This window comes from Colletotrichum orchidophilum, assembly GCF_001831195.1.
Source record: "Colletotrichum orchidophilum strain IMI 309357 chromosome Unknown Scaffold_170.1, whole genome shotgun sequence".
NCBI lineage: Eukaryota > Fungi > Ascomycota > Sordariomycetes > Glomerellales > Glomerellaceae > Colletotrichum > Colletotrichum orchidophilum.
Window position 1 is genome coordinate 1 of NW_019173126.1, and position 21,947 is coordinate 21,947.

Genomic DNA, 21,947 nt, shown 5'->3' on the forward strand with positions numbered 1-21,947 from the left:
GCCAGTCTTGTCAAAGCGCAAAACGTAGTTGAGTCAAAATGAAGAGGGCTGAATTGACTTTTAACATGGCGAAGACCGCCGTTCGTCCCGACTCGTGGCTTCAAATTTCGGACTGCGGACCAACCCCTGTGCATAATTGAGCAATCGCCGTGGAGCGGATTAAACCCTGATCTACACTTGAACCTTTCTCTCAATCTCTCTAGTGGTGTGCTACTGCGCGGTTCATGCTTTGACTAGTGACAGAAACGCAAGGCGTGATAGGCCGTTGGTCGAAAGCTGAGTTTGGTGCGAACGAGGTAAGGCGAGAGAAGGCGTGGGCGTGCTCTCTCTTTCTTTCTCTCCACCTCAATCTGGAGTAAAGTGGTATAGACAACGACCGAGGGAGACTTCCCTTCTAAGTTCTGAGTGATGACAGATTGCGATTGCGGCCCACGCGATGTAGCCTCAGCCGGGCCAAACAAACCCGCGGAGGGAGAGAGGGGAGGAGGGATGGTGGCGGTTCACCCACGTGCAACAGCGCGGCGGGCGGGAGAGACCTCGTGATGCGACCTGTGTCGTCGCTGCAACCTCCGAGACATTTCGCGGGCGCCGTGTGGCTTGGTAGCGATTTTGGATTGCTGGGGAGGAAACAAGGCATGATGGTTTGGCTACCTTGATTTTGGACCTGTGAGACTACTAATACCGTAACAAGAGCAGAGATGGTGATTGAGACGGGATTTACTATGTAAGCGGGGAATTCTGAACCTTGATTTTCTGCTATATTGCATGTGTTATTACGAGTAAACAAATGGATGCATGTCCCAACTCATGGGGTCCCCGTCGACGAGGTGAGGCGGCATCAATGCTCCCAGCACGACTGGCACCGGCACTGCTGGCAGTGACAACGACAATCGTGGCTAGGGATGCCGGGCGGGGCATATGGCATAGAGGATAGACATGGGGCGATGATGACGGGTATGCAGCGCGGTTTCAAGGATGGCAGTTGTTGCGTTGCCCACGACACCGGCCGAGGATGATTTGTGTTCGGGTCCTGGGAAGGACTCGAGAGGTTCGGTCCAAGTGAGACACGCGTACTCGGAAACAAAAAATTGAGTGGATTGGCTTTTTCCATCTTTGCCCGACATCTGCATTATTGGCAGCATTGCGCGATTCGCTTCTCTCACCCCGTTGGTCGATCAAGGGAATGACGGTGGGTTTCTCATCGGCTCACTCGAGAGTCGAGGTCCGAGGGGTCTTGTCCAGGCTGGTCGAGGCATCCGAGATCCGATCTGCTGGCAGAAGCGAGGGCCAGGCGAGGGAACTAGGGTCCGCCGCGATGTCGATTGCTGGAGATTAGAGACCTGGACGGGAAATGATGGACGGCCCGGATCTATACACAGTATGTACGGATGATAGTCCACATTACCAAGTCCGCCAGAGGAGATTGGGGAACGGACTCGGGAGGAACATGGGAGCGACAGACCCCCGAGGTATCAGGTTTGCTGTACGAATATACTCACAAGTCTGTCTGTAAGGTAAAAATGGAAACGAGGAGATTGACAGATTCCCATGTGTCTCCTGGAAAGCTGCTTGAGTGGCACATGCCGCAGCAGGAAAGACAGGGCGAGCATCCTTGCAATGGCCCTACCTTGCCTCACCTACCCACTCCTGATGCTTCCCATCGAGACCAGTCTTGTTTTTTTTTTTGCGCCTGATGTCGACCTCGCCGGAAACCCTCAGCTGCCTCCCGAACCCCCCTGATTGGCCACTAGCTGGGATTGTCTGTGCTTCAGGCAATCAACTCTACCTGATAGCGTGCACTAAGCCTGGAACCTTGAAAACGCAGGACAGAGTACGTACCTACAGTGTAACTCACCTTACCTTACCTACTTAGCTACACAGGGCAGTAAGGCTTGTTACGGGCTTAGTACTGACGACCCCACCAACGTCGGTTTGTTTATGTCTAAGCTCCGGCGTCAACATCCACTGGTTACTCCGGCAGTGCCAGCTCAACGCCGCCCTCGATTGGACCATCTGCTCTCCATCCTGGCCTGCCGGCCTGCCAGCTTGCCTCGAGAAGAAATCTAAAATGTCGTCGCTTTGATATGCTCTGTCTTTACCGTCTCTATTCGTACATCCACAGAGTTACAGAGTACACATACAACGGGATTGTCTGTCGAGCTGCACCTTTTGCTTGCCTCATGCTCATGCAACCCAACTTCTACGCATACGGCCTGCAGCGTCGGCCTCTTGATTTGATCCCGTCTCACCGATAGACAGCCTCGTCCTCGCCTCTCTCAAATAACCTTACTCTGACATCTGACGCCTACTTGCGCTTCCGATTGCGACCCCCCCTCAGCTACCAACAACTCACTACCTTCCTCTTGAACTCTACCTCATGCGCCCATAGGAACGCAGCAGATTGTTTAACCTTTCGCGGCAGCATGCATCTCACCTAAGTCAGTCCTTCCCACATTGTAATTACCTTACCCAAGGAAAGAGAGGGGGGCGCACCTGTACGACACAGCTCGTACCTGCCACCGCTTGCCGGCAGACGAGACTTGTTACTGACATTCTACTGTGTAGACAATGTCTCCCAAACCTCCCGACGAGAAAGAATCGCCGGACACTGCGGCGGCAGCGACCACCAAAAACTCCACTCCCGCCACCAAAGAAAGCAATGCGCCGCCGACAACCCCCAAGGCCGTGCCGGCCCGCCCCCGTGCAGCAACCATGAAGAAACCACCAGAACCCCCGACTTTGCTCGCCGACTTCCTAAGAGGACGCCCCTCTCCACAGCGCGTCGCCGCCGAGCGTAAAAGAAGAATGAGTCTCGACGCTGTCAAGGCCGAGCTGAGAGCCGAGATGCGGCAGGCTGCCGTCGCAAAGGTACAGCAGCCCGGCGGCGTCAGGGAGCGTGTGAACAAGTGGCAAAAGACCAACGCAGCAGCCATGTCCTCGGCTGATCCCTTGGCGCCGCCCAGCGAACCTACCGAGCTGGCCTTTCCCGGCGATACGGAGAGTGTCACGGAAGAGGACCGCGTACGCATCAAGTTGCGGCAGAAGAGGATGTCGGCACCAAAGATGTCCACCCCAAAAATCCAAGTACACAACGATGCCCCTGCTGAGGAAAAGGATGAGACCGTGGAGGACCTCCCCGGCGCAGAGGCCAAGCTGGCGCCCAAGAAGCGAGTTGTTAGTGACGACCATTGGATGGCGCAGAAGAGGAAGAAGAGCCCGACGGGAGCAAAGTCGCCGCGGACCAAGGGCGCGAGCCCGAGCCCAACCCCAACCCCTTTGCCAAAAGGGTTCGTGCAAAAGACTCCCATTCAAGCGCCCATATCCAAGAAGATCCAGGACTGGGCGGCAAAGGTTGAGCTGCCAGATCCGCCGCCAGTCAAACAACACCGGGCTGCAAAATCAACAGACTCGCTTGACGGCAGCAGGATACAGGCAAGGCTCAAGGAGCTTCAAGAGAGACAAGCTACATTGCCAAAGAAGACGATGGATGACGACGGCATCAGAGTCACGCCGATACGGACAAAGAAGCTCGATGATGACGGAATCCGTGTCAAGCCGCTCAAGACACCAGTATCGGAAGGATCCGGCGTCAAGACGCCGAGACCACAGAGTGCAGGCGCCAAATCCCGCGAGCGTAGTCGTGGGGCCAGTGCAAGGCATGAGTCCGCAGATCACATTGTGGTGGTTGAAGAAGACGAGTCCGCGATCGAGGTCACTGAGGATGCCGAGTCGAGTCTGCCGGCAACACCAACGCGAAAATCGTCAAAGACACGTAAAGTGAGCCACAAGAAGAAGGCGCCTCCGCCGTCAGACGAAAAGTCCTGGATCAGTACCTCAGAATCGGCAGCCAGGGCAGGGATGGAGAACTCGGATCTTGCGCCAAGCTCAGTCACCAACGCCCCAGGCGCGAAGCCACTGGCAGACATTCCTGTGGGATTTTCTGCATTTAGCGAGCTAGAGTTGCCCCTCAACAAGACGAGGCAGAAGGCTCAACGCAACCCCAGCTTCAAGGCTGCCGATGTGCTCAAGAAGGTGGTCACCGGGGGCAAGAAGATCCTGCATGACGCCGTTGAGGCCCCGAAGCAGCCCGTTGCCAACCAGCCTCCGAACATCGAGAAATGGCTCAACGGGACAGTTGACCCGTTCGTCGATGAGCCGGCGAAGGAGGAGGAGTCGCCGGCGCCGAAGAGCAAAGCATCCGAGAGCAAGCCCGCCGACAAGACAAAGGCGCAAGATAACCGCAAGCGATCGTCGACTGAGCCCCGTCAACGGAAGCCTTCCCTTCCGACTCAAACTGAGCTTTCGCAATCGACCGGTCTTACCGAGTCCACTCAGACAACTCAAACAACCGACATGACTCAGACTACACAATCTACGGATTGGACAGAATCGACTCTCTCCGCAACGGACCTGAGCACGTCGACCGAGAATGACGAAAATGTAGCACCCAAGAACGTCGGAGAGAAGGCCAAGGAAAAGTCAAAGACGCCAACCTCTGCAGGCGCGGCTGGCCTTCGCCGGAGAGCAGCTACGAGAAGCTCACCGTCCCCCATGAAATCAGTCAAGAAGCCCTTCCGGGAAATCCTCAAGGAGGCCTTCAGGGGAGAGTCCACCGGTCACCAGACCCCACCTTCCAAGTACATCAGCGAAGAGGAGCGAAAGCTGGAGCAGGAGTACGATAGTCCCGAAGAAGATGACGAGCATAGACGAACCATGCGCCGTCGCTCCTCTGGTTCTAGCCGGACCTACTCTGATCGAACATTTACTGACGACTGGACGTACTCTGACGAGTCCTCGGTGCGTGAGGACCGGACACCCCGTCGGAAGCCGCCAACGAACGGTGTACACGAGTTGTCCACTATTCTCGGGTCTGCGGACACTCACAGCACCTACGATTCGGACATGACATCGCAAGTGTCCGAGACTACTATTACGCAGACCACCGGCCTTACGAGAAGCAATGTTTCGCGGCGGCGGAGCAATAAATCGGGTCTGAAGAGAAGGCTGACTAAACACTCTGATCTTGTGTCAGTCCTGTCTTTACCAGACGAAAGCCAAGTGCCAGGTAGCCTCAGGAGCATCAAACCTCGGGCGAGTGTTAGAAAGGCTGCCAGCGTCAGGAGGCCCAACGCTCGTCCAGACACAGTCACAACAAAGGACCTCATGAGGGAGTTCACGGACGATGAAAACTTGTATCAGCGGGAGCTCAAGACGCTGGTTGACGGCGTGGTCCCCGTCCTTCTATCCACTGTTCTTCACGAGGGCTCAGCCAGTGCCGTAGATCTTTTTGGTCCCGAGTCTCCTGGCCGCAAGGCAAATAGCATGTCGAAATCCGTGGTCAATATGGGAGTTGCACTGGAAAAACTTAAGACCGCCCATAAGAGGGCATCTCATGCGGATGTCGAACGGCTCATTTCCTGGCTGCATACCGCCTCTCCCATCTACGACAGCTACCTAGACGCCTGGCGCCTTGGATTTCAAGATCTCGTCGTCAACCTAGCGCCTGCTGCTGATCGCCTTGACGACGAGGATTTCCTCATCGATGCACTCCCGCGCAACGCCGAAGGCGACGTCATTAACGAAGACGGAGAGAGAGTCGACGTTGCGCATTTACTGAAACGGCCCTTGCTTCGCATCCGGACTCTTGCAAAGCTCACCAAGGTAATGTTTTTCAATGCATTGCAAAGAGCCAAACTAACGAGGTTTAGGGCCTCCACGCCGCTGTCGGTTCATACGACACCCTTGCACTTGTCGGCGACTACGACATGTTGCAAGAAAAGGCCAAGCGCCGCCATAGAGAAGAGTCTGCGCGGCTAGCTGACGAGGACGCGATCAACACCGACACAAGTAGAATCCGTAATCTCCGGACACTCGCACCTATGGAAGCCGTCAAGATCGACCCCAAGCGGCAGGTCAACGCAAAGGACCTTTTCTCGCTCAGTCTCGCGCACTCTAATGGACAACGCCTCGAGTGCCAGGTTGAACTCATCCACCGCGACCTTCCCGGCGCGAACAACGACAAGGGTGACCTGCTCATCCGTGAGACTGGCAGCGGCCGCCGCACATGGCTTCTCTTCCCTCCCATGCCCATGACCGTAATTTCAGCACGCCGTGGTGACGCAAGATTCGAGCTCGTTCTTATGGTGTCGGGCACCCACAACGGGCGGCACTGGTACGAGCTGCTGAGTCTCGTCACAGATAACGACGATCAAGTAGAAGACTGGCTTGACATTGTTGGCACGTCGCCCATACCACCCAAGGAGCGGCTGCCTGTCGTTACTGAAGAGAGTCTCCCCGAATCACCGCAGCATCGGACGGACATACCTGTAGGCGGGAAGCTGTATGGCTCATCTTCAAGAGACATGTCATCTCCAGAGCCGTTCGCCCCGAAGCGACCGATTCCTAGTCGCTACCACAACCGCGGATCAAGCATGCCGACGACTCCCATCCGACGCAGTCTCTCTCCCGACAGAAGTCCAACTCCAGACTCGTACGAGGAGGAGGACAGACACAGGGCTGCGCCGAACACGACTCCTTATCGCGCGGATGGTGCCCCACCTCCTCCGATCCACCGCTCTTTGAGCCCCAAGCCCCCGAAGTTGTCGCCCCCCGTCGATCTTCAGAGCTCTCGCGTGAAGCGTCGAGGATCCTCACCTTTGAAGCACGAATATCTTCCCTCTGAAGAATCATCCGACACGACTCGGTCCGTCACGGAGACCGACCTCTCAGAGAGCGAGACAGAAACGGAATCCGACTATACGTCGTCCGAATCCGAAGATGACTTTGATGATGACATCCCCGAGACCGAGGTGGGCTTCAGCATTAGAGAGCCCGAGCACCTGCCGGCGGAAGAGCGAGAGCGCGAGACAGAGGAATTCCTAGACTCTTTCAAACAAGAGTCGATGATCTCGCAGTCATTTGTACAAGAATCAATGATTTCCGAGTCAGTGTGCAGCCTGACGCCGTCCAACTCGGCGTCGCAAGCCGGCCTTCATGGCCGTAAAATGAGTGCCTCGGAGAGCTACACCAAATACATTGCTTCCATCTCGTACTGGAACGAGAAGAAGGGCCAGTGGAAGGACATTTCCCTCGAGCCCTGCTCCATCCAGGTGACGGCCGGTGTCATCGAGGCCTATTCTTTGGTCATGAGCCCTGGAGGAGAACCCGACGTCCCGCTTGTTTCCCTCGAGCTCACGCCACTCATCCTTCTCCGCCAGTCTACCGTTGTTGACCTTGAAATACGCTCAGCCGTCAAGGACAACTGCAAGAACAAGGACATTGGTGGAGGCAACTTCCGCTTCCGTTGCCCGTCGGCTACTGAATGCTACGACCTGTACATGGCCGTTCATCATGCACGCCTCAACAATCAAAAGTTCATCCAGCTCGAGAATGAGGCGCGGTATCAGTCGTTTGGCCAGAGACCTGCAGAAGATACCGAGGACAATAGCAGCCGTCACCGCAGCTGGTTCGGACGCAAGAACAGCTACCGCGCGTCGACCCGCGCCCCGTCTCAGTCACAAGATGGAAGTACCCCCTCGTCGAGTCTGTCTGCTACGAGCTTCCTCAAGAGACTCACCCAAGGTAACGCTTTCAACATCGCTCGGTCTTCCATCGATAAGCATGGTCACTTCTCCAACAGCAACAGCCTCTATGGATCCGGCTCATCTTCCGATGGCTACCCCCGCTCCCCGTCGATTAGCATTTACTCCAACTCTATCCGCAGTCCTCTATCGTCCGACAATATCAAGATTCGCCTGCACCTGCTTGTCAGCTCGAACAAGTGGGAGGACTACGGTAACTGTCTCATACAGATCCGCCGCCCGCCACCGGGCTGGCACCAAGACCTTCGCGCGAACCACGGCCTCGAAAAGCGCGTCACGGTTACAACGATGCCCAAGAAATCAGACAAGGCACGCATTATCCTCGATGCTGTGCTGGGCAGCGGCTGCTTCACTCCTATGGGCAGTAGAGGCATCATCTGCGGTATCTGGGAGGAGATCCGCGATGAGAGGGGCGAAATCGGCGTGGCGCCCAAGACGGGCGGTGCCGCCGGCTCGGTCAAAAAGTGGTGCTTCCAGTGCTCCAGCGCCTCGGAGGCATCGTGGGTGTTGAGGCTCGTCCACCAAGAGGTTGGCGTGGAACTCCGAGACTGATTTGAGTCTACTCTTTATTTTGTCTATACCATCTTTTTTCTTTTCTTTTTTCTCTGTCTTTTCATGATTCCCCCCACGAGCGACAGCTCGCTTTCGTATATTGCTAGACCTAGCTTTAGGCGCTTGGCTTTAGGGTGGCATAGCGTGTTTGAATTAATTTCGAGGTGTTGGGCGGAGGACGGGCGGGAGGGTTCACCGGGTTTAAGGGGGGTACATAGACGCACTCGTGACCATGGCCTAGGGCTGGGCCAATGGGGAGAGAGCTAGGGCCGGCTTGTTTGCATTGTTCTGTGCTTCTTATATGATACCGAAGTCATTTTTTTGGCGTGTATTGGGTTAGTGTACGTTTGCAAAGATACCGTGTATAGAAATGGTGGTTAACAAGTTGATGATATGGCATTTTCTGAATCTTTCGAGTCTTTGTGAAGAGACGTCAATGGTAGCCATCTTTCGCTTTTTGTGGACGTGTTAGATATACTTATAGGCGTCTTGAGTTCGAATAGTTTTGTGGAAGACGGACGTCTATACTACCTAATAACTTTTCCTCGACGGCTCCTTCCCCCTCTGCCTTTGTCACTCTTAGTCGGATATCCTCTGAGTCAGACCTAACTAAGCTATTGAGGGGCGGTCAAGTACTTTATCTAGACGCACATGTTATTATTATTGACTGTATTTCTGGTTCGCCTTTCATGTTTCTCTCCTTCTTCGACGAGAGTCTATCTCCCTCTCTCCCTCTCTGCGTTCCTAACAAGACTAAGGCTAAGATTAAGCAGCGGCCTTGAACCAGGTCGAAGCCATCAGGTTTGGCGTTTCTATATAGAAAATTGACCGAGTTAGACGAAATATGTCGAACTGTTGATGTGCAGGATGTAAATTGGAGAAGACAATTCTCCGGTACTTGAGCAGGAGTGCCAGAGGAGTCGATTGGATGTGACATATCGTGTAAGCCCCAACCTTGACTTTAAACACTTGACTAGGGAGGCTTTTAGCATTTACGTCTATGAACAGCTAAACTTGGGAGTCTTTTATGCGTACTAGCCGTTGTTCACCATCTGCTTAATTCCATTCCTCGCGGCATTTGTGTTCCTGATCTCGATCCTTGCGTCCTTTATTGACAAACGTTGGGAGTCCCAGGGCAACATTCTTGTCCAGCAGCATCCAACCTCAAAGGACAAAATCTGACCCCGCCCGTTGTGTGCTTTTTTTTCTTTTTTTTTCTTCTGTTTGGTCCAATCTTGTAAATGCGAGGCATGCGCTCTCCCTTGTGCAACATCACTGCCACTCGGAGACGTCAAATGAAGTGCCATCATGACTAAAGGTAACAAAAAGATGGATCACCCTCAAACCAGTCGTACAGTCTCTGGTGACGCAGTCTTTGCTGGTGCTCAAGATCGGGAATGTTGTTCATGGTGTTGGTTCCGGAAGATGAAGAGGAAGATGTTCCATTGTCTCTACCTGTGAGGGTCTTTCTCCAGTGCGTGAAGTCGATGGGGGAGGGGGTGCTATTGCGATGAGTAGAAGAAGGAGGAGGAGCAGCAGCAGCAGCAGCAGCAGCAGCAGCAGCAGGGGAAGTCCCGGCAGCCTTGATGCTGGCCGTATTGTTGTTACCGCTGCGCTTGGTCGGCTAGATGCCCTCCTTGGATTTCATATTGACAGGCGGCTCGGGGACGCTGGATGCGGTGCCTCTGCGGAGTTTCTTTGGCTGAGGGGGGAAATCTTCTTCGTCGTCCTCTTCAGCCTGGTTTTGCTCGTGCTGGCGGATCTGGCCGCGAATGCTCTCCTTAATAATGTAGTTCTCGATGAAAATGGGGTCGTCGTAATCCTTGGCCTGGGGGCCGTTGTCAATCTCCTTATATGAATTTTTAGTCATTGCTAGGGAAATGCCAGACACGTAGGAGATCAATAACGAACCTTGGAGATGACGTAGATGATCTTGACCTGAGTGCCCTCGGGGATCGAGTCGGTGACCATCTTCTGCATCGACGCGAGCTTGGTGTCGCCGAGACGGCCGGACACGCCAACGAGGGTGCTATCGGGAATGACGTCCTCGTCGCTGAAGACGCATTGGGTGTGGGAAGTGCTCTCGGTGAGGGTCTTGAGTATCTTGGACGTCTCATTGGCGAGCTTGTCATCTTCCTGCTGAGGATGAGGATGAGAATGAGAGGTGTGCAGGTCGCTCAGGCCAAAAAGGGCCTTGCGCTTGGGGGCGCGGCGGGAGCTCATCTTTGAGTTGAGGATGGGAGATGAAGATGTAAGGTGGTGATGGTTTTTTCCTTATTCTTCAATAATCCTTCCCTTCTCTATTGAGTTTGGGATGAAGAATTTGGCGAGGAATTGGGTTTTTGTAGTGCGAGGGGAAAGGTGTGTGAAGGAAGGGTGGAAGGTAGATAGATGGTGGATGGGAAGTAGGCAAGAACGGGAGCGGTCTGGGGTGAAGAGGGAAAAGAGCAGATTTCTCCTCTGCGCGGCGACTTGACCCGGCTTCTTCAAAAAAGGTAAAAGGCGCAGGTGACGTAGAATTCGTAGAGTACTTGCGATGACAAAAATAACAGACGCGTCTACCGGGAACCGCGTCTGGAAGACGGCTCTCATAGCAGTGCGGGCTTCACCTTGCTTCACCTTGATGTTTATATGGGGACCAAAAAGGCTGCGGATGGGTGGCATATCGAATACTCTTGAATATGACCGCACGCGAGAGGGTTATTGTTAATACGATCCCAATTTCCTGGCCTAGCAAGCTTGCCTTGTCCAACATGCAAGACGGTTAATGGAACTTGCCGAGATGTACTCGCAGTTACATCCTGATTGATGCATGCTTGTTGTGACAGGAACTAAAATTGGGACGTCCCGTAGATGATTAGCCACTCTCGCTGTAATTTTTGTAGGAATATACAGAGTATACGTCGGTAAGTAGATCTCGGGTCTTTAGTTCATCATCAACCTCCAGCAAGAGCGGTAACTAGCCAATCCCGTGACCCTGAGGCCATTGATCGAAAGTTCATCTCGCCAGTCTTGGAGTAGCTGTCAGAGCCATCTCGGATCTATTGTAATGTCAAACTCGGTTCTTCTCTTTGTTCTCAGACGCGAACATAACAATTCATCACATTCCTTCGAGCACACATTTCATTGCGAGTCTTCATGTCACATAAGGCGGCGTTGGAACTTCGCTCCGACACCGTGAGCATAGGGTTCTTGGTTTATGACGACCCGTGTCGATTTATGATGATTCTTGTAGCCCCTGATCTTTTCTCCACGGCGTCCTCCTCAACAGAAGATTCATCATCGGTAGGGCAAACTCCATTGCCTTGGTTCCAAATCTCAATCCTTTGGTACCCATTTAATTAGTCCCCATTTCTTCGTAAAACAATTTCTCTGAGTCGTTCTCAAGTTCATCAGAATCATGAATTCCCTGTGTCGCCTGCAGTTCTTCGTCGCCCTCCCGAAGCAGCCAAATCTCCATCAGCATCGGTCCTCGACACTTACCGCATCGAGTCCGTGGAGGCTAGACTGCATCAATACAAGGACGCCGAGTCTCCTCGCTCGAACAACGAAAAGGGCAGATCGGCCGGCTCCTCGATCTCTTCAGGTTCGACGCTGCTCTCAGGGTCGATACTGCTCTCAGACTTGATTTTGTTATTGGAGACAGGTCTGGCGCGCTTCTTCGGCTGTGCAACAAATATTTCATCGTCGTCGTCGTTGTCGTCGTTGTCGTCGTTGTCGTCGTTGTCGTCGTTGTCGTCTACCTCTGTCTTCACCAAGTCGACAGGACGATCAACACGTCCACCACGCACCATCCCCTCACCCTCATCGGAACTGATCTCCTCAGCTGGGGCGGTTTGACCATTGTCGGCATCGTCCTATCCGAAAGAGAGAATAAAGTCAACGACAGTTACATCAAAAAAGGCATGTCGAAAGAAAAGTGAAAAACGCAAACCCCCCCAACCAATAGGACGCCACTACACATACCTTTGAAAACCGAAACACAATCTCAACCCTCGTGGCATCGGGCATCGCACCCATCGCGACCCTCTGCATATCAGCAAGACCCGAGGCGTCCGCGACCAGTCCAGCAACGCCGACGACCCTCGCCTGGGTGCCTCCTCCCAAGCCCTTGTCTCCAAACACGCACTGCGTCTGGTGGCCTCTCTCCATCAAAGTCTTCATCATCTGAGACGTTTCACGGAGGTCGGTCATTGTGTCGTCGCTTGGACTTGTTGCCGCTGATGGATTCAGCAGCCTTTCTCTTGACGCTGAGTCGGAGGCTCATTGTGGACGTGTAGAACGCGAGTTTTCTTAAGACGATTGGCGGTGATTACCTCGATTTTATTTTTCGAAGAGTGTGTAAAGAATTGTAGAAGAGGCACTCAGTTGTCAGGGGGAGGGTGTGTGTGTGTGTGTGAGAGAGAGAGAGAGAGGGGGGGGGGGGGGGGGGGGGGGGGGGGGGGGGGGGGGGGGGGGGGGGGGGGGGGGGGGGGAGGGGGGGGGGGGGGGGGGGGTGGAAAGGTGAAAGTAGGCAGCGATTCTGAGTGAGTGGATGAGGCAAGAACGAGCCAGATGTACAAAATAGAAACCGCCTTCTTTGGCATAGAAATCCCTAAGTTAGGCCTCCACCTGCCTCCACGCGAGGTGTAGTATTCAAGAGGTGCTGTACGTGATGAATATACAATCTTGGGCAGGTGAGAGGGAGATTTATCCGGGCAATAAATAGCCTTGAGCTCCACGGTCCCTAGTAGTCTCATGTAGATGTAGAAGCAGACCAGTATGTTACTTACATCCCTTCACTTCAATTCCTGACTTCCCACTAGCAAAGATGTATTTGATGTGCATCTGCGACAATGACCTACCTACCTTTCTTTGGAAAGTACTTCTTCTCATTCATATATGAATCAGTTACCCCGTACCCCGTCCGTTTCACTTTTCTTTGCTTCATCTGAGATGAATCCATCTTCCGAAAGGCGTAGCGAGATTTTCTCGCAACTTTCTCCAGATCTATATGCATAGGTAGAATGTTCCAAATAGCCTAATGAAACACCTTATGCCATTTGAAAGAGCTAAATCAACTTTGGCCAGACAAGCAATTCAATCATAAACCGGTTCACAGTATAAGTCAAGGGTGTTGAGAATCAAATCATTCATTTCCGCTACCAAAAGATTGGGGTATCTCGTGCCATGCAAAACGCTTCAAGGACAGTCCAGACATCCAACATGAATCATCATGTCGTACTCTCGTTGCTGATTTCCTCCCCATCGGGCCTTGAGGCACCGCGCTTCTCCTTCTGCTGCCTCTCTCATTTCGTTCCTTGCCATGATACCACGTCCCAAAACCCAGCGCTCCGACTGAGCGAGAAAGAAATGGAGACAACCCAAAACAGAAGCGCAACGGCCCAGCCATCACATTATTAGCACCATAATGCATTCCAAGTTTAGTCCAGTCCAGCTTTCCTTGCTAATCCGCTCCCAAAGAGTGTCCTATCGCTGATGAGGTTGAAGAAACAAAATATTAATATCGCGCCTTTTGCTTTTTTGGTGATAACGATAGACGAAAGAATAGAAAAGAGTGTTCAAACCTTGGCACAGCCAGCCGACAGATACAGAGTCACGGGTTCCATGACCCAATACTATATGTTACATATTTCGCCAGTGATGGCTTACGTATAAGTGAGAAGGAAATATGATAGTAAGGGATGATGGAAGAACTGTCCAAAACCACTGAGCCAAAAGCCAAGGGATTGGATGAGCCCTCTCGCAGACGCCGTGCTGTGTTCACCGGCTCTGTTTCGTTGTGCAAAAAGGGGGGGAATGACTCTACCACTTATGGGCCAGAGTCGACGATGGGCTTGCGCCCTCTTGGATCTTGTGATGCGAGGCCATCCTCTTTCTTTCCGAACCCCAATAATGATGCCCTTGTAATAAAGATACGTCGGGATGGATTATGTGCGTTGTGGTATGAAATGAGGGTAATTAAAGAAACAAGGCTGAAGCAGACAAGGAACGAAGAGACTTGGAGGCCTCAGATACTTGCGGTTCGCGCCCTATCGGGCACACGTGCATAGCAAACCATGAGCTTGAAGCTTGTCCGTAGTTCCTCGCACTCGGAAAGTAAAGCACGATCAGCCCAGATACTCTTGCTAATGGTACCAGCTGCGCTCTCGTAGCAGCGGCTATACCACCATCGGCCGACCTTGGCCACCATCTTGGTGATGTTCTCGTCGGCTGAGTCGCCGTCCTCGTTCATCATCTCGGCAAGGCTGCGAACCTCTTTGGCCTTCCGGTCGCCAGTGATGGGCGGTCTCTTGCTACCGCTTTCCGATCGGTTCACAACGCTCGCGACCGGTACGCCGACACGGCAGTTCTTGACGTCGGAGAAGCCTTTGCGCCCGAGGAGGCGCAGAATGAGGTCGGATGACGAACCAATGCTGGTTTCGGGGTTGCTCTGATGGATGCGTTCTTTCAGCCGACGGACAGTGCGCCTTCCACGGTTGCCCATGTTGTTGAGATCAACATCGAGAATTGAAAGCTCCAGGTAGCCACCTGGCTTAAGGACGCGACGTGCTTCTGAAACAATGTTGCGATAGTGAGACTCAGGCGCAGCAGCAGGAAAGCGGAAGACCACCGAAGTGAAGCTCTCTGCGCCAAAGGGGAACTTATCCATCTGAGAGAGGTATTGAATCTGATGGTGGTTTGGCGGGCTTAATGGAAAGCTCGATGAATTCTTATGCTCTTCTGGCAACGGAGCTCGAGGTGACAGGTTGAAAAAGGTGGCAGCCGGGTATGTTTCCGCCGCGTAGAATGACCAATCATCATTGCCGAGGCCATCGACAACGAGAATAGAGTGGCGCTTCAGCGAGCCGACGACATCCAGGAGCTGGTCCCGGGCCGGACTGAAAAGCACATGACCAAAAGACAACCACTTGCTGACCGTCATCGAACCGACGCGGAGGTTGACTTGAGAAAGCGGCGACTCGTCCTCGGAAGATTTACAACTGCAATCGGATTGTCTTGATCTGCGAGACGAGCCGCTGCTTCTCTGAGACGCGGCCGTTGCCTTGCGCGCCAGCTCTGTGCTCTCGCGGTCAATTAATCTCGCAGGAATCCCGGCAACGGGTACGAGCATCTCCCCCTCAGGCTTCAAAGCGAAGGCAGCCTTAAGGCGCTCAGTCATATCAGCAGAATAGACACTAGATGTTGTGGCGCCAGTGTCGACCTCGGTGCTTTTCTCTAGAGTCTTTGACGACGGTGCAATGGTAGGAGACTCAAGCGGCTTCAAAGACCTTTTTGACATCCTCGAGCCGTGGGTCTCAAGATGGAAGGGGGCGCCCTTTGAAGATGTTGCAGATGGTGGTACGTCGCCAATCAAATCGTTGTACTCATCCCAGATCTCGTCCTCAACAAGCGGGGCATTGGGGTCGGGCACGTAAGCCATGGCATCTGCAAGAGTGTACATGCCGAGGCTGCTGGAATCTGTGCTCGTGGTACACTCAGAGTTCTTTCGAGGAGAAAATGCCAAAAACTCTCTACCAATATGAATCATCTCGGGCGTCTTGTCGGGTACGAGAGATGAACGAGGGTCCGAGTTGGTCTTGTCGCTGGTTGCGGTAGATTCCCCACGAGACAGTTCGGGTGTGGAAAGCTCGGGGGTCGGGGTCGCGCCTAAAGCAACGAAATCGGGATTGAAGACTGCAGCTTGCGGCTGCATTTGCATGCTGATTCTGTTGAACGGCCGGGAAAAGCTTCTCGAAGAGGTGTGATCCGGTCGAGAGGCCACAACCTTGGGAATCCGACCTACTTGAGGCAGGCGACTTGGGCGCGCTTCAGCTGGCTTTGAGACACTCGACTGAGATGCGTGGGTAGGTTTCATGGACCGAATCGCCGGAATGGAAGTTGACTTGGCGGTCGCCGAATTCCTCCGAGCCTGTGATGACTTGGTGGGCTGCAACAGCCTGCTCAAGGATTCTCTCCTATTGCTTTGACTTGCAGAGGAAGTTCGTCTCTCTTTCAAAACAGGTGGAGGAGATGGAAGATCAAAGACTTCAGCCTCTCTAAGAATCTCCTCGACGTCTGGTGTACCAATGTCTTCCTGCTCGGAACCGTCCATCAGAGTGTAGAAGGCTGCCGGCTTGTGCTGAACTACTTTCACGGTCGCAGCTACTGACATGGCATCTTTTTCTGTCTTCTTGGTGTTCGGTTGGCTTTGGGATCTGCTAAAGAGATTCCACTTCCTTGGGGAGCGTGTACGCTTCGTGAGCTTCTTTGGAGGAGTCGCGTTGGCTGCAGCAATACGACCGCGAATGACCTCTCTGTGTATCTCAAACTGTGAATCGTCCGTAAGAATGCCAGTGTCCTGGCTGTTGATCGAGGGCGATGTGATTCCAGTGGTGTTGATGGGCTGAGGTAGCTTGAGAGAACTCTGATCCGGAGACGAACGTAAGCGCTGAACGGATCGTCTGAACGCCAAGGTGGGCTTCATGGTAACGGCTTCAGAGTCACTGCTGTCGGAAGGCCGACGGTGGCTTAGGGAGGGATGAGTACCACCTCGAGGAATGGCTGAAGGGGCGAGAGTTCGCCCGATGCTGGAAGTTGTAGACACCTCCGAGGCGTACCCGAGGCTCTGGTAGCTCCCTGACCGAACCAAGTCTATACTGTTGTTTCTGTTGTTGACAACTCCTCCACCGGAAATGATAACGGGGTTCATACGCTCCAGCAAGAAAGGGTCGGTTGGCTGGTTGCCATTGAGGCTGTCTTGAGAAGATCCGAGTCCCAAACTTGGGCGGGCCAAATTTGTTGTTGAGCTCCCACTTCGTCTTCGGAGACCTCCCAGGCGTCCATAACCTTCGTGTCCTGTACCGGCAGCTGGCCCTTTACGCGCTGGCTTGTCCTTCTTGTCAACCTGGGGAACCTCTGGTGCTGTTTTGGACCGCCGCCCAAAGAAGGGAAATCGAGAAAATGTCGACGTATTGGGGCTCGGGGTACGGTTGACGGTTCTGTCATTCTTGTTCTTTGTGTCCAAAGCATTGGTTGGCCGCAGCGTCGGTGTAGCCTCCCTGCCTACCGGCAACCGAGAGGTTTGTTGAGGGCTGTCTGGGTATGACAAGGGAGTCGTCAATCTCGACATCGGCTGCGGCTCCGGTCCACGTCTGTCGCCTAACAAGGAAGACGACGATAGATTGCTGTGGATGATGGGAAAGGGACTGAACAGCTGGGATTGCAGGTCCGGGGTGTTATCTCTGCTGGGACGAGCAGGAGGGGTTGCCCTGGGCGAATCGGCTGGTGCCAATCGCGGGGGAGATTGAATGGGTGATGGGGCGGTCATGACTGGCATGGCCGGTTCCCTAGAGGCCTTCGATGGAGACTCGTCATTGTATTGATCCTTTGCGAACTTCTGGGACGACTTCCGCGGCGGTGGGCTTGGAGGTAGGGGCGATAGCCTCTTCTTCTTCTTGGGCTCCTTGCGGTCTGCTTCTCGAACTGTAGAGTTTGACGATGACGAGGTCAGAGACTCGCGTACCGCGGCAAGCCCGTGAGGGTCGGCGCTAAACGCCTCCATTTCATTCGGTATGCTGCCGGCTCTTCTCCGGGCGACCGGTGGCCGTGTCACGACCGGACTCACCTGCCTCACTCTGGGCACAGGCAGCCGCATCGGGGCCACTAGCCCTGGCGACTGTGACGACATGGAGGTGGGAGTCGTATCACGGCTGTAAGGGCCCGGGCTGGTTGACTCAGAGAACCTGGTGGAAGTGCTGCCACTGAAAGCACTCAACTGGCTGCTGGTGCCGGAGAAGACAGGAGTCGGCGGAGGAAGGTCGTGTGTGGCCAGTCTATGGAGGAAATCAACGCTTGATCCTTCTGAAGATGTAGAGGGTCGCCCATAGTTGTCCCTGTATCGATCAAGCTCGGGATAAATCGTTACAGGTTGCGCGTGGGTCTTGGGCAGATCAACAGCGTGTGCGATACGAATTTCCGTTGGGCTCTCGGTCATGCCGCGGTCGAGGTGGTAGCCAGGAGCCAGTTCCAGGGAAGAGCGTGATCGCGGAGCTGAAGAAGACGAGCTTCCCCCAGCTGATTCGGTATTCGAATCCTTACGCAGGTGCGGGGTTTTCTGGGCGACAGACGACTGCTTTCTCCGCAGTACGTTGCGTTTTGGCTTAGCAACGCTCGACTGGAACTGGCCAGACGTCGAGGGGCCGGACATGGTCGGGGCGTGGCTAGGTCGTTCGGCAGCTGTACTAACGGAACTCCATGACTGTGTCTGGTGGGTTAAGGGTGGCCGGCTGGAAGGTATCGGAATGGATGGTCGCCGTGAAGAAGTAGTTGACGGCGTGGGTGCGGGTTTGGTCTGTGTCGGTTGTTGAATGGCGATCCGAATGTTCTCTCCTTCTCTACGAATCCTCCGAGGCGTGCTCTGCAAATCCTCACTCGGCTCCATGGACCCGACAGCGGCGGCTCTTCTTGCTCGTATCTGTTCATCTGGGCGGCTTGGCAAGCCTGATACTGTGCGTCGGGTTGCCATGATATTCCAGATTCAAGGAAACCCCTGGGCCTATCCACCATAATCCAGCAACCTCAATGTCTCATTTCTTTGCCACGATTGTGCCTACAATCCTGGCTGTCCGTCAGCGATGAGGCTCTCGGCGGCACAGAGGCGGTGGCGAGAATAACCTGGTGCTTTGGCCTTGGTCAGATCTGACGATTTGCTGTTGGCCCGAAGCCGTGTTGACGGAGACAAATGCTGTGTGTGCAACGGGTCAGACACCAGTTCCCAGGCCAGAAAACCAGTGCTTGTTTCAGGCGAGGCTGACTAACAGAATGATAGAGATGCAGAAGATAGTCCCCGGGAGGTTCTTTGAGCTGGGGTATCAGATCAGGCACAGCCAAGCACCGTCGGGTAGTGTTATAGGGGAAAGATGGATTATTAAGGGAGGCACAGCAGAAATTGAAATGAGGATTCCCCCGGAATGATCGAAAAAAGAAGAGAGGAGAAAAAATTATCAACAAGGAAGGCTGGCGCGGAAGAAGGGGGTTAGATTCCGGGTTGTGATAGCGAGGGTGTGAAGTCGTGGGGTGGTGGGAGGTTGCGCGGCTGCCGTGGGAGAGCCGATTCGGTCGGGATGGTTGTGATGGTGGTGGAGGGGTTCAGAGGGGTCCCGAAGATGGTGGGGGGAAAGGCCGCGTTTAGAGGCAAGACAGGCACATAGATGTACCTTGGCGCTGCTGAAAAAGATGAGCCAGCCTCTTTCTTGTGACAGGAGAGAAGACGGTAGCAGGAGAGGGTGCGAGTGGTCTGGCTTTCGAGGGAAGACGGTCAAGTCAAACCGTTGCGTGCCAGCTCGCTGGGTGGGAGCTGTCGTCAAGATAAGTATGAGGTGCGGAGTAGGGTGAGGAGGTTGAGGGTGGGCGGGTAGGAAGATGGAGATGGGAGACAGCGAGATGGATAGATCTAATGTGAAGTAGTGTGGCAAGAGGGCTTGACAAGGAACAAGGAGCACAAGATGAGGCAAGAGAAGAAAAGAGAGAAAAAGCTATGGCTAGGTAGCGATAGCCAAGTCGAAGCCAAAGAAGGCAACATCGGATTGTATATACGTCGGGGCAGGGCAATCTACCTCAAGGTAAGTATCTTGCACTTGCTTGCTTCCAGTTTACCTTACTGGAACGATGTGAATGGACAACGGCGGCCGGGTTCAGCGGGCAGGGGTATGACTAGCAGCAAGAGTGCAGACGATGGGACAGGAGCGGTGCTTTCTGCACGAGGTCTCGGGATGGGAATGCGAGGCACACTACCCGGGGGGGGGTGTCTACGTCGTCTAGGTTGGAACCAAGTACTCTGTACCCAACCAAGGTACCTTTTTGGGGTGAGTGTACATTGTACGTATCCCATCTCTCTCATCGCTGTATCTGTATCCATTTGTATATGAGATGTCGAATGCCAGTTGCTTCTTCTTCACGTGTGGCGTCTGAACCCTTGTCTTTAGTCTACCGGGCTGGCTGTTCTCTTGCAACATGGCGAGGTATGCAATACCTACGCCGGCCACACTAAGATTCCTCTTCAGCCATGGCCTTTGCGGCGGTCAAGAATCGCGCATCATGAGTTCAAGTCAGGTGAGCTGCGGCAACCGCCGAGCACGGTGCTTTGCGATTGGGTAGCCATTGACAGGGGACGCGCGCAGGAGGGAGCATATCAGACAGCGGTATGGGCCAGTCAAACATGTTGACTCATCCTGACAGATAGAGAGAGTGTGTGAAAAAGAGAAGCGAAAAGAGGCCCCTGCTCGCCTGGGAAAGATGGTAAGGGGGATATGGAAGTAGCGGATGCGAGCTGGATGAACATCAGCACGCGAACTATTGTCGCGGTGGAAACAGCCCGGGCAGTGTGCAGATGCGATGCAAAGGGGGGTCTCCGCTGGGGAGAAGACAAGACAGAGAAGGACACAGATGAGATGAGACTCGAAGAAAGAAAGAGGGGCTAGAGGCATGGGATGGGAGCCAAGGCGAGGGGAGAGATGCTGGGGGAGGCACGCAAGGCGATGAGAGGCCGATGTGTGCAGGGTACGGAGAGTAGGTGGAGGGACAAAAATGGCAAAGTCGAGGAGATACCTGGGCCGCCTACCTATAACCCGTTACTACCTGGCGGGCCAAAATGGCTAGGAAATATTACACGTCGGGGTCCCTGGCATCAACGGCCATGAGGCGCGCACTTGCAACTGCAACTGCGCCGCCATGCGGGTAGCTTTTTTTTTCCCTCTCGCCCTGGACTCTGCATACACGGCTCGTCCTATGGCAGCGGAAAAGAGCCTTGTCAAGGCGGCTCGACGATGTCATTGGGCCGCCAACCCTTGTCCAGCCCTTGTCCGCATTCGGGGTCCTTTGCATCGTCTGGGATTCTGGGATACTGGTTCTTTTGCCTTTTGGGGAGAAGAATAATATGGAGGGGTGCCGGGGTGGAAAACAGAGTTTTGCCGGCATGTAGAAATCGATGTTGCTGCTTTTTGAGGTTCGAAAGGAATACCATCGTAACGTGGCGTTGTAGGACTCGGGGCGGGATTGACTGTCGAATCTCGGCGACACTGGACGAGCATGAGATGGCGGGGAGGCGAACGCCCAAAGCTGGCGGCTGGGAATGCCCTTGGAGCATCCGAGGGGGGATGGCCCGCCCCGCCATGAACGAGGAAGAAAGATCAGAGGACGAGGCCGTGTGGACTGGAAAAGTCAAACTCGGTCGGATGAGTAAGAAGGCAAAAGTAATAAGTTTATTGTGTTATCAACGGAGGGAGGCAGGGGTAACGCTGCATGTCACTGTCGAATGAATTGCGGGTGAATGGCAAGAGCGCCAAATGAGGGGCCCAAGATACCTTACCTCACAGAAACAACCTCAGGTTCGGGTTCCCAGTTGGGAGTTCCATGAGTGTTGGAAGGAACGGTAGAGAGGATGGTAGAAGACACCCGTGACCCGACACAATACCTGTACTGTACTCCGTAAAATGGAAGAAGAAAGAGAACTTGGAAGGAAGCATCGATGGCGGCCGTAGACGAAGGAGCAGGAAGGACGTGGGAGCGTACAGACGGCCCAGAAGGTGGGGCCTATACGTACATGCCCCAAAATGGTTCTAGCGCAGCGGCTGGCGGTACGTGCCTGCGGGCTAGGACGGCTCAGCTGGAACGTGCACCTCAGTCGCCTACTCGCCAGTGGTCCAACGGTCGCCTCACGAGTCTGGTTTTTTTTTTTTTTTAATGACTCTCCTCCACCACGTTTCTTCCCACGCTTTTTTCCCTCCCTGAACCCAAAAAGCTCAGACTGCAGAG

At 54.0% G+C, this 21,947-nt stretch overlaps 6 protein-coding genes across 6 annotated transcripts; 2 read left to right on the forward strand and 4 right to left on the reverse strand.

Moving 5' to 3' along the window:
* Window positions 1-2,568: 2,568 nt before the first annotated feature.
* Window positions 2,569-8,153, forward strand: CORC01_12902 (uncharacterized protein; the record flags this gene model as incomplete). Its single annotated transcript, XM_022624520.1, has 2 exons — window positions 2,569-5,661; window positions 5,709-8,153. The coding sequence occupies 2 exons, from the start codon at window positions 2,569-2,571 to the stop codon at window positions 8,151-8,153; spliced, it is 5,538 nt and encodes a 1,845-aa protein (XP_022468947.1).
* A 1,624-nt stretch (window positions 8,154-9,777) lies between these two features.
* On the reverse strand, window positions 9,778-10,376 carry CORC01_12903 (uncharacterized protein; the record flags this gene model as incomplete). The annotated part of the gene is made up of 2 exons (XM_022624521.1): window positions 9,778-9,999; window positions 10,065-10,376. 2 exons carry the CDS (start codon window positions 10,374-10,376, stop codon window positions 9,778-9,780), a joined length of 534 nt encoding a protein of 177 aa, XP_022468948.1.
* A 1,289-nt stretch (window positions 10,377-11,665) lies between these two features.
* On the reverse strand, window positions 11,666-12,347 carry CORC01_12904 (uncharacterized protein; the record flags this gene model as incomplete). The annotated part of the gene is made up of 2 exons (XM_022624522.1): window positions 11,666-12,010; window positions 12,120-12,347. 2 exons carry the CDS (start codon window positions 12,345-12,347, stop codon window positions 11,666-11,668), a joined length of 573 nt encoding a protein of 190 aa, XP_022468949.1.
* Window positions 12,348-14,163: 1,816 nt separating this feature from the next.
* CORC01_12905 (uncharacterized protein) lies at window positions 14,164-18,342 on the reverse strand (the record flags this gene model as incomplete). The annotated part of the gene is made up of 1 exon (XM_022624523.1): window positions 14,164-18,342. The coding sequence occupies one exon, from the start codon at window positions 18,340-18,342 to the stop codon at window positions 14,164-14,166; it is 4,179 nt and encodes a 1,392-aa protein (XP_022468950.1).
* A 1,245-nt stretch (window positions 18,343-19,587) lies between these two features.
* CORC01_12906 (uncharacterized protein) lies at window positions 19,588-19,716 on the reverse strand (the record flags this gene model as incomplete). The annotated part of the gene is made up of 1 exon (XM_022624524.1): window positions 19,588-19,716. One exon carries the CDS (start codon window positions 19,714-19,716, stop codon window positions 19,588-19,590), a length of 129 nt encoding a protein of 42 aa, XP_022468951.1.
* Window positions 19,717-20,864: 1,148 nt separating this feature from the next.
* CORC01_12907 (uncharacterized protein) lies at window positions 20,865-21,068 on the forward strand (the record flags this gene model as incomplete). The annotated part of the gene is made up of 1 exon (XM_022624525.1): window positions 20,865-21,068. One exon carries the CDS (start codon window positions 20,865-20,867, stop codon window positions 21,066-21,068), a length of 204 nt encoding a protein of 67 aa, XP_022468952.1.
* Between the last annotated feature and the right edge of the window lie 879 nt (window positions 21,069-21,947).